This window comes from Anopheles coustani, chromosome X (assembly GCF_943734705.1).
Source record: "Anopheles coustani chromosome X, idAnoCousDA_361_x.2, whole genome shotgun sequence".
Taxonomy (NCBI): domain Eukaryota; kingdom Metazoa; phylum Arthropoda; class Insecta; order Diptera; family Culicidae; genus Anopheles; species Anopheles coustani.
Window position 1 is genome coordinate 12,316,923 of NC_071290.1, and position 16,355 is coordinate 12,333,277.

Below are 16,355 nucleotides of genomic sequence, written 5' to 3' on the forward strand. Positions count from 1 at the left end.
AGCAATCCTTTAAAAAAATTATAACGAAGACAGATTGAAAGATGCACTATTAACCTATAAAACGTTTTCAAACTGAGGACCTCAGATTTTGTGTCACACTGTGCGAGAGATCAAACAAGGAATTCACTTAACCTCCTTTAACAAGTATCCACTTAACGTCAAGAAGTTTCTATCTTATCCAGTGTAGGCTGTGATTAGGAAGCTTCCATTCGGTGGATGGAAAATTTCTGAGGTTTTTCATTACTTGCAGACACTGAAGTTAAAGTCGACATATTCAATTTGACCAAAAAGATTGTAATTTACAAATACATTCGCAGTAGTTTGAGCTCATCGCACATGTCGCCGTGAAGGTCACATGTGCATCGAGTGCCAAACTCATTACAGAAGCGCCCTCGGATAGGAATCTCGGTAGTCAGAGATCCCCCCCTCAGAGCGAAGGACTGAGGGTGAATTGACTACTCCAGACAACCGCTCGCCAAAAAAGGGTAGGATGTGCAAATGTGTCCCTACCTTGACGGAGATGGAAACATGTTGGATCGGAGATTAGTTTACTATCAGGGTTGCGCGTTGGAAACGAGGTGGCGGTGGTAAACGAAAGGGTTGACAGAAGCTGGTTTGCTGGAGGGTGACATTAAGGAATGCATTTGATTTCAATTATTATTGTGCACCGTACCAGTCGCGATCCACAGCCCATGGTGACATGGTCTCCGCCAAAAACGGGGTGAGCCATGCAGAAGAGACAGCTGAGTGGAGGCTTCTTTAAATGCCGGCACGGTCACGATGGAGCAGACGCTCCAATCCAGCGAATGTCACCCTTAGACGAGGAGGGAGGGAGGGGATTAGGGAGCGGAATCCGTAGAACAACGGACTCAGCTCGCCGATGGCCCTACCTGAGCATAACCTACGGATACTGCTGACTTCCTAACGCATGCCATAGTAGGTTCCTTGTATATATTCGGCTATGAGAAAGACTACGAAGAACTGAAAGGTGTACAGTATTTAGAGTAGAAGATTGCTACAAACGCTCCTGAATATTATACAAGTCGGTTGTATTCCGTTAGAGTAGAACCATGGAGGTTCGAGAACTTGTTGGAAAGGTTAAGGTATTTTCATGGTCAAGAAGAGTTGGCGCTTTCTGGATGTTGGTTGCCCGCCACATCAGAACGTGTCTGCACAGATATATTTCGCGGCAGCGGTATTACTTCAACCGCTAAGGAAACATCACCTACAGCACGTACGGGAGGTACATCAGGTTGGTGAACAGAACAGTGCTGCAGAGAACACTGGAAACCATAAACGCCTTCAGTGCATCCTCAGCAGTCCAGCGTGCGCAACAATGATGGTAAGTGTAAGCGGAAGTACCCGATGACGGGAACCTACCTGCTTGACTGTCATCAAGCGAGTGTGTGCGTGTTTGTGTGTGTGAGAGAGAGAGGGGGAGTGGGCAAACATTCAGAAACATTCGCAAGAGGAATTCCAGCTCGCCGTGGTGCTTGTCTCGGAAACAATCCAATATCAACATGACACAAGTAGCAGCACCTGCAGTAGACCGTGCTTCCGGTGCGAGACCCTTTGTCGTCGGGAGAGAGGCCCCAAATTACATATAAGATGTTTTTTCAATCAAGTTGTTTATTGCAATTTAGTCAATGCAATCAGAGCTAGTAAAAACGGCGTGCAAGGCATGTGTGGAAGCATTCTTAGCTCACGAGGGAACGCGTCCCGGTGTTTCGGAACAACCGAACAACAGCACGAAGGAATCGAATTACAACCTGGGTTATTCCGAATGTCACGTTGCGGAACATCTTTCACGAATTTATGGTGAACCTTTGTAGGATGTTTATTGGATGAAAATTTTAGATGCTGCTTTACGAAGTGTAATGTCCATTGGCACACACACACACACACACATACATATCCACACCCGAAAAGATGTTTAAAGGCAATCCCGGTAGTTGGAACGCATTATGACGGTTCCCATCGCGGTGACAATAGCGGGAAAAAGAGGAAAAATCGTTTGTACATTGTATGGGCATTATAGCAAATGGCCGCAACAGGTTGTGCTGCCCGCAGGAGGGAGCTGTGGGGAGCGGGAGAGGAAAGAGAGACATACACATTAAGCGGGCCCACGAGAAGGGTAGGGGTGAACGAAGTGTGTACGGTGGATAAGGCGGTGGTCCACCGACCAGCGAACCGTGCGATCGTGCGTACCGGCTCCAGCCGGCCACGCACGGCTTCCCGCAACCAGTGCAGCTTGTCTCTTCGCGGCGGAAGCACGTGCTCCGGACCGAATTTCTCGTGCGAGCGCGCGCGCGCGTGCTCACGCTGCCGCCCCAACACCTGCGGGCAACCCCCCCTAGGCGCCTAGGCAAAATAAACCGATCCGAAAGCTAACAAACAAAACCTCGGCGAAATACACCAATCCATCCGTACGCCCATTTAACTCCAGCTATCAACTCCGGCGTGCGGTGGCAACGCTGTGCGCAGCGAAATGTGACAGTACAGGCTGCAAGTGGTACGTAAATGCGCTCTCGGGGACTTTCCATCGCCGGCTCCACGGTCAGCAGCAGAAGCAGCGGCGGTATGCTGATGCGGTAACAGCGCATCGGTATTACACCACTGTGTGCGCTATGAAACGACGAGAAAGAAGTAGGGCGATGACTTGGCACAGTGTGGGCAGTCTGCCCCGCACAGTGAAGGGGATATAGGGGAACGGGCACGAGGGTGAGTTTGAAGGGAGCCGATTTTCTCCGGTGGCGGGCGCGTTCACCCCAATCGGAAGGGCGACAAAAGGTTCGCGCAGGCCATCGCGATTCGGGGGCCTCACCTCGAGGCTCAGCTTTGTTCAGTGTGCCAGTCAACGGCCGTGTATATGTGTGTGCGTGTGTGTGTGTTCTTAAAACTTCTATTGCTATTCTGTGTCACGTTGTAATGGAAATTCGTAGCGTCCGGCTTTGTTAGCTCCCAACCAAGCTCAAGTTTCACACCTTAGACACGTGTGTAGTGCAATCCCACCATCTTGAATTGTGGTACAAACATAAATTTATTTAAATAATTTGGCAGTGAACCTGGTGGTGGTCAACTTTCGACCGTTACAAACTCATTATTCAGAACGAACCGTTCCAACGTCCATATAGTAAATTCGGCGTATCGAATGGCCAGCATTATCCACGACGATAAGCAACGATCCTCATCGATCAAACTGGGCGTCAAATGTTCAGATTTCCTTGTTATAGTATAAATCAATGCTGCCAAAGATTTGAACGAGCGGGGACTCGTTGCCACCGCTGCCGTTGTTGAGCACCGACGTTGCTCGAAAGCACCGACGTCCAGGAAAGCAACCTTTACCCTGTCAGCTGCGGCATATACGGCAGCATTCCGCGGTGTCGACCAAAGCTAACCGGTCGCGATCCTGGAGCGTCCTCAGCTTCGGTACAGCTTGCAGCAGGGAATCAAAGCAAGCTGTACCGAATCAAGCAGAATCCTTTGATAAGAGCTTCGCTCCAACACCCACAGTTTGCCATCCTGTTGCGCCCGGACAGTGGGGGCCTTTGGCACACTGTACGCCAGACCTCGCGCTCCAAAGGTCCCCTCACTGTCGTACGTGCAGATGGGCTCCTGACTTCCCCGAATGTATTCATTAAACACACCTGATGCAATTACATATAAGTTGTCCCCATCGTCGCCTTCCTCGATGATGCACTCGTTCGTATGGACACTCTTTTCGAACATCGCATCCAATACCTCGCCCCTCTGCTGCTTGTCCAGCGATCGATAAAAGACCGTATCGGTCAGTGCATCACACAACCATGTACGCGTCTCATGCGTTTTAGGAGCTGGTGGTCGGTCACTTTTGTCCCCGTTGTCGACTGACTGATCCGGATTCGGTTTGGTACGCACCGGTTTTACTGGCGTTGTTTCTTCTTTCACTGACCTCACGGTCTGATTATCTATTGTGACGGTGCCGAGCTTGATTGACGCGTCCGTCGCTAGCTCTTTACGTTTCTCCTCCAGCCGTCCAAAAAATGTCAATCCGAAGCGGATCAGATCATCCGGCGGCTAACTATTCTGTAATACTAATAAGCATTCTGTAATACTGCTGCAAAATGTCCCGCTGCTCGGCAGGACCCTGTAGTTGACGCTCTTGCCCGGCCATACCAGCATTATAAACGGTCAAAGCCTCTATAAACTAATTAAAAAAAAAAAAAAAAAATACCAGCTCTATCGCACTCGTTTATCGATCTACTGATTCATCCGTTTCTCCTACTGTAGTGTGATGTTGAATTTCGAATGTATGTTACGCTGGATGAATGTCGCAAGTATGTTACGCTGGCTGGAATGCACTTCCCTTGAAATTATCCTAAAATATTATGGTCAAAAGCTTTGTTAAACCGACCAAACACAATTGAATCACAAAACACCTGTAAAGTACCTTCAGTTCACGATACACTACCCCAATTTGAGGCAGTATTTCAACATTAGAACTACCGAGATTCTAACGCGTGTCAAAATGACTGGTGTTTGTTTAGCGAGTATTTTTCATAAGCTAGTATACGTTCAACGTTTATTTAGATTTAGATATATTTTTGGAGTCAAAATCAATTTTTTCAGCATTTGATGTTATCATTAATGGTCAGATATTCTATTTAATCTATGAATAAATTAGATTGGCTTAATAAATTCTTAAGGATTGATTGTACACTACCACTTCTTACAAAAGATCAGATATTGTTTGAACAAAAAGATACTACATTCGTGTTTCATTTAGTTATGTTTAAACTCATACTTTTGAAACAAGTCGAATCAACTAGTCCGGTAGTTCTAGTGTTAAAGGCAGTAAAGGTTCGTTGAAAGGAATCCATTTATAAACTTTACACCAAATATGTATTCGTCACAAAAGGATTTTAGAACGAATATCAACATGTGTAGGTGTAATGCGAGATGCCTAGTATTGGATAACACCGATCTTCAACGCGGCTAGTAGCGCTGGCTAGTAGTCAGTCAATGGTGGAGTGTAGCGGTCGGTGGTTAACAGTTTTGCGGGCGATGTGATGCGTTTAATTTGTCCGATGTGAACAGTGTGTATATGTGTGTTGTTCGTACTTTGTCGTCGGTTGTCAAGGATAACCATACTCCAGAGGTATGATTTTTATTGGTTAGCTGTGCATTAGACCAGTGCATTAGAAGAGGTCAGTGGCTTGCTTCGTTCACCTTGCGTCGCCATGATCAATACAAATACCATTCTAGCGCATAGTGCAACTTCATGCACGGCTTCAGTCGTTATGGATCAAATATTTCAGAAAAAAATGAAAGCCTCGCCGAACAACATTCGTATAAAATGAAAGTTAAGGTATGTTAGAAAAAACACACAAAATGGAGGAAAAAACCAAACGTACGTGCAAGAGGAAAGCCAAAAAGCCCAATTAACTAGCCGGTCACCCTTTGATCGGCCGTTCGATCAAATATGCCTATTGACATTTTTGCTCCCCCCACCCGGTTTTGTGATTTTACGTAAAGCTGACTACGCAAAATACAACGAGGCAAAAGGCAATAAAAAGTGAAAACAACGTGCCCCGAACATCATCGCGGCGGCGAGTGAAATTGATTGGCAGCGAGGAGAGGAATAAAAAATGACCAAGCAAATGCGATGCTTTGGGTAAAAGAAGGAAAATCGAATGCTCGAGGATGCCGGAGGAATTTTAAAAGTGAAATTTAGCGCTCCACCGTTATTTGGCACCGTACCGCGATCCGTGCCATAATCGGACAACTTTTACATCGATTCGTCGTAATACGTCGCCGTTTGCTGTGCAATCAACATTTGTTCCAGATTTTTCTCTGTGTAGAATTACTAGTTGGAATACAAATAACACATAGCACTGTAGCCCCGAAAGCTTGTTTGTATGAGCAAAGTATGTTTTAGTTCAGTCGACTCGGACAAAGATGTCAAGCATCTTAAACTTTATTTATTCAATTTCCATTTATTTATTTCCGCTACGTTTTTTATTAACAATTTTAATTCGAAAAATCAAATATACCTTCGTTTGCGTGCCACCCGAGCCACAGTCAATCGACTATCCCCACTGGTTGTCTCCTTTGGGCCCATTGCATAAACCATCAGAAAACCTAATTCCGGCGTGTGCCGTGGCGTGGCAACGAGGCGCGAAGCCAATTATTTCGGCGCTTTCGGCTTGACGGCGCCCGGCGTAAGCGTACCGAAATGGCGCACCCGCCAGCTTCGGTGTGCTAGGCTAATGTGCACGGCTCTGTGTGGACTGTGACGCTCATCTGCTTAATGGCGTGCCGCTGCCTGCCAGCAAGTGTGCCTTTTTGTCCCGATTACGTCCACTGTGGGGCCATTTTGTTTTCTACCTTTTTTTTGCGAGCGGAACGCTCTTAATCACGTGTCGATCAACCGTGATCGATGCTCGATTAACGCCATTTTTTCATTGCATTTGTGTGATGTTCACTGCCACCACCAATGCATTTGTAGCTCATAAGTTTCAATGACTATTTTTTTCTCCAGAGGCTAGTTTGAATTTCAAGAAACCATTGCATCTAAACAACATATGTTTTACGTTTGATTTACTCTATCGCTAGCAACTACGAAACAACTTGTTTTCGATTAGAAAATCACCCGAGAAGCGTGTGTAAGCCGTTTGGTTATATTTGATGTTTTTTCGTCATTTTAGTGCTAAAGTGTTCGTGTGCAATATAATAAAAGAGGAAAAAAAATATATAACAGAAACGTAAACGCAGCTGGGAGCTCGTTCACGGAGTTTATCGAACCTCGCAGCCAGGCGAGATAGTTTTCAAAATGAAGAAATTCATGTCGACCAAGGCAGCAGCAGCACCACCACCACCACCACCAGCAACTTCGACATCATCAGCCTCTTCATCCGACCCCTCGTCCACGTTTGCCACGTTCGAGGCGCTACTGCGTGCGGCAAACCCGTCGGAACATCCGGCGTCCCGCACGATGCGCACCATCGGGGCCAGCAACAGGAAGATAACCCCGAAGCCTCGTCCTCCACCCACCCCGGTCAGTGCCTTTTCGTTCGATTACCCGCCATGCAGCGACGACGACGGTTCACCCGAAAAACGGCCGGAAACGCAGAGTGAGTCACCGCCACGCCATCGCCCGGAGGGAGCATTATCGCCAGCTACCTCGGCCTCGACACCGTCCCTAGCCTCACCATCGTCCTCGCCGATGACGGCGACGACAAAGTCGACGAGCGGCGTGATAAAAATGAGCGGATATTTGAAGAAGAAGCGAAATGTAAGCGACAACCGTCGAAGTATCCCGCGAACCATCCGCTAATGTGTCACCCACTTTCCTTTATGGCGCTTTTTTTTTGGATGCTGCAGAAAATGGGCGGTTGGCGCAAGCTGTTCTTCATCCTGCAGAATCAGCTGTTGCTTTCCTACTCCTCACGGGACGATTACGAGAAGAAGCTTGCCCCGTTCAAGGATATCATCAACCTAGTGCCGGGAACGAGGGTCATTCCCACCACGGGGCCGCGGTTCACGATCGAAACGAACTCGAAAGTGATGTACACATTCGTGAGTAGCGTAACCTACCAGCTGTGTTGCGGAATGGTAATGGTGCATCTTTTTCTTTCTGTGACCATCCCGTATAGCGATGCGATGATCAAGGTAGTTGCTCCGAGTGGATTATGGCCCTGCTTGATAGTCTGAATGCGATCAATGGTGGCGTGAACATGGATAGGTCGTTCAGGTATGGGTAAGCACGAAACAGTGAACCTATCTTGTTTTCCTTCAGTTCGACCAAGCATTATTCCTAGTCCACTACCAACGCAAAGAAATCTCTGCAGGATTCTCTTTACATCCTTTGGCAAATCAATATTCCAACCTATCCTTTTGGGAAAAATAGAGTGGGACCATTTATGTACCGGATAACTGAAAATGTATCACCCTTTGTTATCCTTCCTCGTTGCAGTCCGCAGAACATTTTCCAGCGCTCTACATTGCCGCTGGCATCAATTGCACTACCGCCCCGCGGTAAACTATTCGACAGGACCGTCCAGCGGCAGCGCAGCGATGTTAGTTCAGCCATAGGCGCCATTGCGCCACCGAAACCCCCGCGAAGCTTCACCAGCAGCGTCCGGCCGCCGCAGCAGCAGCAGACGAGAGGACGTGAGACACCGCCCGAGATGCGAAGGCGAAGCGAAGATGCGCTCAATAATAATATCGAGGCGCTATCGAAATCAGCCGCTGAAGATGATACCACCGTTAGTAGTGACAGAAGTAGTAATACTGGAGAAACCAGTGTGAAGAGTAAGATTATTGCGTTCGAAACGCAAGCGAACTTACAGGAGGCACAAGAAACTGTGCCATCGAAGAATAGCAGGAATGCAACAGGGTACGTAAAAAAAATCGAAAAAAAATGTTCTAACCATATTGCTTTGCTAGTGTGTGACCTAGATGAGGGTTACATTTACAAGGATACTACTTCTCGTTATCAAAGATATATTTTCGGAACACGAGCGATCTTCGCCAGTCGCACGGAAGCTGTTTATCCGAACGTCTGCTTTTAACAAACAGCAAGCGTTCTCAGGGGGAGACATAGGGTGGCCTTTATCCAGGCCGCTTGTTCCATCCACTTTCCGAAGTCGAATCGGGAAAAACTAAAGGCCAATGCACTTTTGAAAATAGAACACATCGCCAATGCAGCTACCGGGGGAGGGGTATTTGATTGCTTACGCTGGAAGTGGCACGAAAAGGTGATGTTGTTGATGTTGTGATCACATGTGTGACGAGGGGGAGAGTGCACGTTCCTGTGCGTTGTTTATTTGTTTGTGCGCTGCTTTGCTCAGTCGCGTGCGAGGAAAGGTTAGGCACATTAAACTCGTAAGAGAAGCAAGAAGGACACTCGCAATCAAAACCTTCAACTACACCCAAGTTTAACGATACAGTTTTATCATATCGTTTTGTTCATTTCGAATCCATCGTTTTGAAATCCCTTCTGTCGGCCGGGTAGGATTCAAGATTGTGTGGCAATCAAAATGTACATCATCACATGCTCCAGCATGTCTTTCGCGCCTGATGGGGTAGGGGATGGGTGAGACGTTGAAGAGTAGACGTATTTCGTAAAGTAGATATTTCGTGTAATGTAAAATACAAGCAAAAAGTCAAATTCATTGCTCTTATTTAAATAATTATTTACGAAAATATGGCCTTTTAAAATTGTTTATCCTTTTCGAATGCCAATATTAGGTACACAGCTAATTAGGACATAGTATATTATTCGAAATTAAGATTTCATCACCAGATTACAAGTGGACAGTTTGAGTCTGTTTTTTGAAGAATATCCTTAAAGAGACCATTAAAGTGATTTCAACAATCTTATTCCAATTTAAAACTCCTCTAGATAGCCCACTGTGAGAAGGGCCACAGCAACCTTTTTTGTCACTTCACATGTTTGCACCCCGTTTTGGTTTTTCTTTTTAATAGAAAAGGTTACCGAACGGGTAGCAAAGGCAGCGATGAAGAGAGAGACCGAGAGAGAGGAAGAAGGCCTAGAGGTCTAGGACTCTACGTGGAGCACGTAGAAAAGAGTGGAAAACAGGAAAATCGACAGCAAGCAGACCGTGACACGACATACGCCACACGCTAATGGTGGAGCAGGCTCTTGAGATTGTGTAATCGGGCTAGGGGTTATGGATGGTGTACATCTGGCTGATGACTATCCCGTCCCGGATCTCGATTAAGCCATGTACACAAAAGCCCCCCCCACCTATGGACACGCTCCAAACACTTCGAGAAACGGTTGTGTAGCCTTTGTGAAAATTTTCCTTGGCGTAAAATATGCGACTTGGAAAAACCGCAACCAAGAAGCCAGAGAGACTTTATAGTCAAAGATGACACATTCTTTAGCACACGCGGTCGGAATTTTGCTCCACGACCTTGGATGCAACCACACACACAAGCGTTACGATTCAACGCAGTGCTTCTTGCCAACAACGATGTTGCGCAGGTAATGTCTTACTTAACATGAAAACAACAAATCCTCTCGCGCCTACTCGCGTGCAGCACGTTCGAACGATGAGCCTTCTTCGCATCCAGTAAGGTTATCTTTTTTTTCTCAAACATCCACTGCCACTCCACATGGTAACGGGTATGGTAAATCTCAACTACAACGGAAGAGTACAAAGGTCAAGGAAAAAAACAGGATAGGGGTGGAAGCTAAAACCTACTTTGAAGCCTTCCATTTAATTCCAATCGATTTAAAAATGGAACAGGAATCGTTACAACAATTTTTTTTCAACTCTCCACCCGACGAAGAGGAAAACGACGTCTGGAACAAACTGCATCAGACATCAGGTCTGGTTTGGAAGATAAAAACCGTACTTAAAAGCGAAAAGGGCGAGAAAAACCCCCCGAAGGAAAAAGCAAATATACATAAACAGGGTAACTCTCACTCGAACTTCCTATGAATAATTTCCACAGCGGCGATGCAACGTCGAATGCAGTTGCTTTTCGGGAGGATTTCTTTTTTTGTTGAGAATTTTCCTCCAGATGGTTTTCTCCTTACTGTCGGTTTGGTGTTCACTCGCCAACAATAACAAATGCACACAGTCAAAATATTAATGTCAGGGAAAGGAAGAGGGGGAGGATGAAATCACAAGGTTGGTGCTGGGATTTTTTAATAATGATTTCGCCTTTTTCCTACTCTACTTCCGGATGACAGTTCCACCACGTGCTTTGATAATATTTTCATCTAATTTTTGAAAAATTGATTTACTGTTAGTTTTTATTGGAATATTATCGAACGTTTTTCAAAAGTTTACCGATGGATGTTTTTATGAATTGTGTGGTTTAAATATTACTCAGCCACAGTAATACGAATTAAATGCATCAACAAGTTGTGAAACTGATTGTAATAACATTTTAAATTGGAAATAGCACACTATGGACGTTTGGAAAATATTGTTAAAATCCATGTTCCTATTGTTATTTCGCTCGGTAAATGAAAAAAAAGGAAACCCCATCAGTGGTCGAAGTTGTCGATTAACTACGGAGTTCCGAGTTTCTCCTGGATGACGGAAGAGGGAGGAAAATTGGAGTGATTCTATTTTCACCCACTGCTTTTCGTTTCAGAATTAGCTGCAGCGGTGAGGGGAGGCAGGAGGAAGAACGGCAAGCGTGTGGGACTGATGGACGCCATGGAAAGGTACCGTGCAACGAGGGCGCGGAAGATGGTGACCGATGGAAGTGGTGGCTGCGGGAGCGCCAGTCGGAAAAGCAGAGGCAGGAACAGCGGGAGGGAGGCGGCAGTGTTCTGGCGAGGAGCAGTGCAGCTATCGAAGCTGATGAATGTTGCAACGACGGGACGGAGGCGAAAGTAGAGCAAGATGAGCCGCAGCGGGAAGCGCTGGCTGAGGTGGATGCGACGCCGGAAGATGGTGAAGAGGTTACGGATGAAGAGGAACAGGAGGAAGAGGATGATGGGGAGGAGGAGGAAGAGGAGGAGAGTGAGAGTGCTGGCACGCAGCAGAAGATTTTCCGGCTGCATCCGGACGTCTGGAGAAAAACGCATCAGTCGGTGGACGTGTGCCGCATCAACAGCATGTTTGGCGAACGAACGGCGCCCGGGACGCCGGCGGCGCTGGAGTCGGTCGGCGGCGCGCAGCAACACTCGAACGTTACAACGATTCACCCCGTCTCGAGTGACGAGGAAAATCACCGAGACACCGCTACCAGAAAGCTATTCACAAGGTACGCTATCCAAAATTTTCCTGAGGAAAACGAGAGTGAGAGTACCAACCTTTTTGTACAGTTTGCTTTTCAAAAAGTTCGACTTGTTTCCTGATTTACATAATTTGAATTTAACCATATTGCATTCAACTGTTTTTGTCAAGAGAATCAGTCAACTGGAAACATTAGTGAAGCTTCGACAAATATCAAAACACTACCTTCAATACGAACACTTGAGTAATCGAGTTAATTAATGCACATTCATAAACATTTTTAGCTTCATCTATAACTAAAGATACGAATCTCCACTAGCCGAAAGATTCATAATATAATTTAGTTGGTTTTTCCAGGCAAACCTTTGCTCTAATGTAAATAAATTCTTACATGTTACAATATAAATAGAAAAAAACATTCTTTGAGAACATTGTAACATAAAACCCAATTGCACAAAGAACGGTTTAGTTCGTGTAGAATCTACTCATCGCTAATTACACGAAACAATTACAGTGTTGCAATAATTTGTTTGCTTGTAAATTGTTTCATTAAACTGTACAGTGTTGTTGGAAATTAACTTCACGTTCCAATATCAACAGAAGTGAAAACAACAAGTTTGGTGATAGCAATAAGATGCAAAACATAACTTTAGTGTTCTCAAGCTGCGGTTAGATGCCACGATGTTCTTAAAACGTGCGGAAAGTTCGAACATTACTTAACTGTATTTGCTAGTTGAAAACGTGGAGTTCAGGAATGGTGTTGTCGATGTCTACAGTTTTTTTTCACTAAAACAAATTTTAACAGAGATAAATTCAATAACGTGTGATGCTTTGGAGTTTGTAATTAATTTGTTTTGTTCTCTAGGAACTTCACTTGAATGCTCGCTTCTTGGGTTTCCATGTTTTAATGTTTGTTCGTGGATCATGTTTTCTAACTTGGTCAAAATGTCAATGCTTATGTAATGAATTTACTTTTACTTTTCGTTGCAGTTCATGCAGTGCGCTCCCCTCGGTGGCTCTGAGCCAGCCCGTGGAGCTACCGGTTGGGGCGGATACTTCCGGCGAAAATCCGTACGCCACACCCGCTGGAGAGTCGGGCGCGGTTTACGCCGACGTTCGCGACTACCGGAAGCCCCGGGCCGAGCTGCGGGAAACCGCCAGCGAGCCAATCTACGCCGTGGTGGACATATGCGCGAAGCGTACGCGCCGGGCTGCGCGACAAACGCTGCAAGGGCCGGACGAGACGCACACGGGCACGGTGGACACGACCCGATCGCCGTTCGTGTCCGTCTCGCTGCCACAGATTCCGACGGCCACCGGGAGCGGCCACCGACCGGCCGCCAAGCGGTGCTACAGCAACAACAACAACGACTACGAGGACGTGAACGACTTCCTCGACCGGCTCGAGGAGGACGAGCGAGACGCTCGGCGTCCGGAAAACAACAGTGTCCTGCTTTACGGGGACGACCACATCTATGAACCGGTAAGAACGGTGGCCCGTTTCCTATTTGTTTTAATGCAAACCAATCTTGTACCTAAATGAACACACTTTACAGAAAGTTACGGAAAGTATTTAAGAAACGATAGAATTATTTCAACCACCGCCAATTACGTCAAAACAAACATTTGGAATCTCTCTTTGCAAACTATTCTTGTATGAATGAATGTATTTATTGTTTTGTCGCTAAACAAGTAGACCAAGCGAAAAACTGGAAAATATCTTTTTCCTAGGTTTGTTTGAAAAAGTTAAATTAAAGGCAAATATTAACGATAATTGGATTTAAAATAATTTTTGAGCATTGATTTTGACATTGTGAGATCTATAATTCTTGTTATAACGTGCCAGAATTCAATTAAGTGTTCCGAATCTCACATATTCCGTTCGGTAATGGTATGTTGCAATTTAATCTCTTTTTTATTTTGGGTAAAATTATTATCCAGGGAAAAACCCTGGACCCTGGAAAATTCCTTCAAAGTGTATATCAGCTTGCAACGGGCAAAACCAGGAATACCCCCTTCCTGTGTCCAGCCTAATTAATAAAAGTTGGGTTTGAACTGATTCAACTAATTTTTTTCAAAGATACAAAGATAAAAGCAAGCAAAGATGAACACAAATCTTAATTATATACTAACAACATCAATAATAATCGATGCGAAAACAAACAAAATGAAATTAAAGAACGGCAACATGAAACCACTAAAAAATAATCTCACGAACCAGAAGTAGAATTTGTGGAAGCGAAGTTTTTAATTGTAAATTGGCGTTTCGAAGATCGTTTATATCATGATAGGGTTAATAGTTTTTCATAAGCTATAAAAATGTATTGTTTTTTGGGATTTGAACCGATTGCATTAGCTGAGTTACAATAGAGTAACTTTCAGACACGACTTATAACTCAACTGACCGTGTGTTTCCGTTGCAGATTCAAGTGCCGGAGCGGATCATGTCGTCGGACACGTCCGGTTCCTCCACCTCGCTGCCTGCTTCGTCCTCATCCGGGCCCCCGGCCGGCGGAAACAGTCTGTGGAAGCAGCTGAAGCGGATGCACCTGCAAGGCTCGCGGCACCGGCTGGCACTGCGAAGGGTTTTCGCTGGCAAGGCGGCGGCGGCGGTTGACCAAGCGCGAACCGCCAACCAATCGGCGTCCGAGAGCGATGGTGGCGAACCGGGCGGCCGGTCACCGTCGACGCTGGAAGGGTTCGGCCGGCGGCTCGACAGTCACCGGCGCTCGATCAAGAAGCGCATCAAGAGCCTGTACGACCGTGGAAGCCCCTCCTCCACCCGCTCCCCATCCTCCTCCGGCACCTTCGAGTACGAGCAGCGCAGCAGCGGACCAGCGGACGCGCCGGAAGCGGAGGCGGCCAGCTCAGAAGCGTTCAACCGCAGCCAAGGTACGCGCCAGTCGCGCAAATCGCTCTCGCTCGACAGCTTCCTCTCGACGGCGAATGGCAGGACCCATGGCACCGCCACCGATCAGCTCCGCGCGCGTCTCCTCATCGAGACGAAAACCAAGTGACCTGACCACCAACAAAAACCAAAGGCTTTACGTACCGTACCAGAACGAAGGCGAAACGGCCACCGGATAACCGAGGGTTGGGCAATGGGGAAAAAAACTTAAGACTAAGCCTTGCAGAGCACTTAGCTTATAAGAGCTTTATGTACATTTGATTTTAGTCGTCGAAGCAATCGTTTGAAATCGTTTCAACCAAAACCGCGACATTCGTATTAGTCCATGATTTTAAGACGAAGTTCAATAAACAACTACAGAACCAAATTTTTAAAACAACTGCAACCAACTAAAGCGCAATTTTTCTTTCACCCACTTTGGTACTAAACTATGGCTTGACAGGTCGTTGTTGTTGCTGTTGTTGTTGTGTGTGTGTGTGAAATTCTTTTTTATTCAATTTAAATTGTCTACTATGTACATAAACAGAGGGTTCGCGGATCGCAATAAAATAATAAGAGTGTAGGTATTGTGGTGCGAATAATCATCGTGTCATACCGACCACCATCATGGAAAGTGTGGAGAGTGAAGGTAAAGAAATTATTATAATCATCATCGTCGTCGCCAAAACAATATAACGCCGTAACAAGAGGAATTAGGTAAAACTCTAAAAATAGGAGAAAGCAACCAATTGAGGATCGTTACAGGAATAAAGCGCGGACGCTGCAAACCGAACCAAGTGGCCAGATATTGACCACTACATACGCTGTACATACATTTTCACCCACTTCCTCTCACTCACTGTGCTCACTCTTCCGTAACGATTTGATCGGGGTGCGATTTGTTCGTTATTGCATAATAATTAGTGTTTTGATTGCCACGTGGAGTACGTAGGGGAGGGGGGAGAGTAAACGAAACGCTCCAAATAATCCCCCCCAAAATTAAGTAGTTTCTCGTGAAGATTTGATAAAGTGGAGTTTAACATATGCAAAAAAAAGAAAGTACGGAAAAACCAAAACTAACGAGGTACAGCGTTTCGTTTCTTCATTTCTAGCTAGCCTTCCTTTCCTTCTGTCCTTTCGCCTAAGTAACACTACCTTAACTGCTATGGTTTCATCGCCTCCTTCCCACTCCGTTCTCTCTCTTTCTCTCTTTTAAGTGTTCTGTTCCCATTTGTCATTCGCCCCCGTAAAGGGATTTGCTAATTGTACATCGTTTAGTAACCACGCTTCGCCAACTTTAACCGCAAATGGTATGTAAGTGATGTTACAGGCTGTTGGTGTATGGTTTCACAATTATTTTTCACTACGGATGGGCTCTCATTTGATCACATGCAACCCTCGGGTTTTTTTTTATTGTTTCACGCCTTTTTTTCCTTCTTGACAACTGGAAGACGTTGCTTTTCGTTTTTGTTCTGTTATTCTTCCCTTGCTTAACAGCTAAGTCCTGCATCCCACACAGGACCAGAACGACCCTTCATCATATGACTTTGTTTCCCACCATTTTACGATGGCAGCGAGGTCAGTGTCAGTAATGCTCATCCGCCACAACCCACAACCAGGGGTCGACCTAAAGTAAAACACCAAAACTGTAAACGAAAAACAGTAAACGACAAAAATGTGTTAAAATTAAGAACAGGATGACTTCGTTCGCTAAGGCCCATAAAATATCTTCTCCCGTGTCAAGGGAGCTCCTTCTTTAGTGC

The 16,355-nt window shown here is 45.8% G+C and overlaps 1 protein-coding gene across 5 annotated transcripts; it reads left to right on the forward strand.

The window, feature by feature from the left end:
* The first annotated feature begins 4,998 nt into the window (after positions 1-4,998).
* LOC131268839 (uncharacterized) lies at positions 4,999-14,994 on the forward strand. Of its 5 annotated transcripts, XM_058271121.1 has the most exons (9): positions 5,068-5,186; positions 5,245-5,347; positions 6,687-7,273; positions 7,363-7,557; positions 7,635-7,738; positions 7,955-8,377; positions 11,116-11,733; positions 12,696-13,188; positions 14,129-14,994. In XM_058271121.1, the coding sequence occupies exons 3-9, from the start codon at positions 6,812-6,814 to the stop codon at positions 14,720-14,722; spliced, it is 2,889 nt and encodes a 962-aa protein (XP_058127104.1). In that variant the 5' UTR covers positions 5,068-5,186; positions 5,245-5,347; positions 6,687-6,811; the 3' UTR covers positions 14,723-14,994. The 5 variants fall into 5 exon arrangements, with proteins under 5 accessions (XP_058127103.1, XP_058127105.1, XP_058127104.1 ...); XM_058271120.1 differs by lacking the exon at positions 5,245-5,347 and having other exon boundaries at positions 4,999-5,137; XM_058271122.1 differs by lacking the exon at positions 5,245-5,347 and having other exon boundaries at positions 5,053-5,186.
* Positions 14,995-16,355: the final 1,361 nt, after the last annotated feature.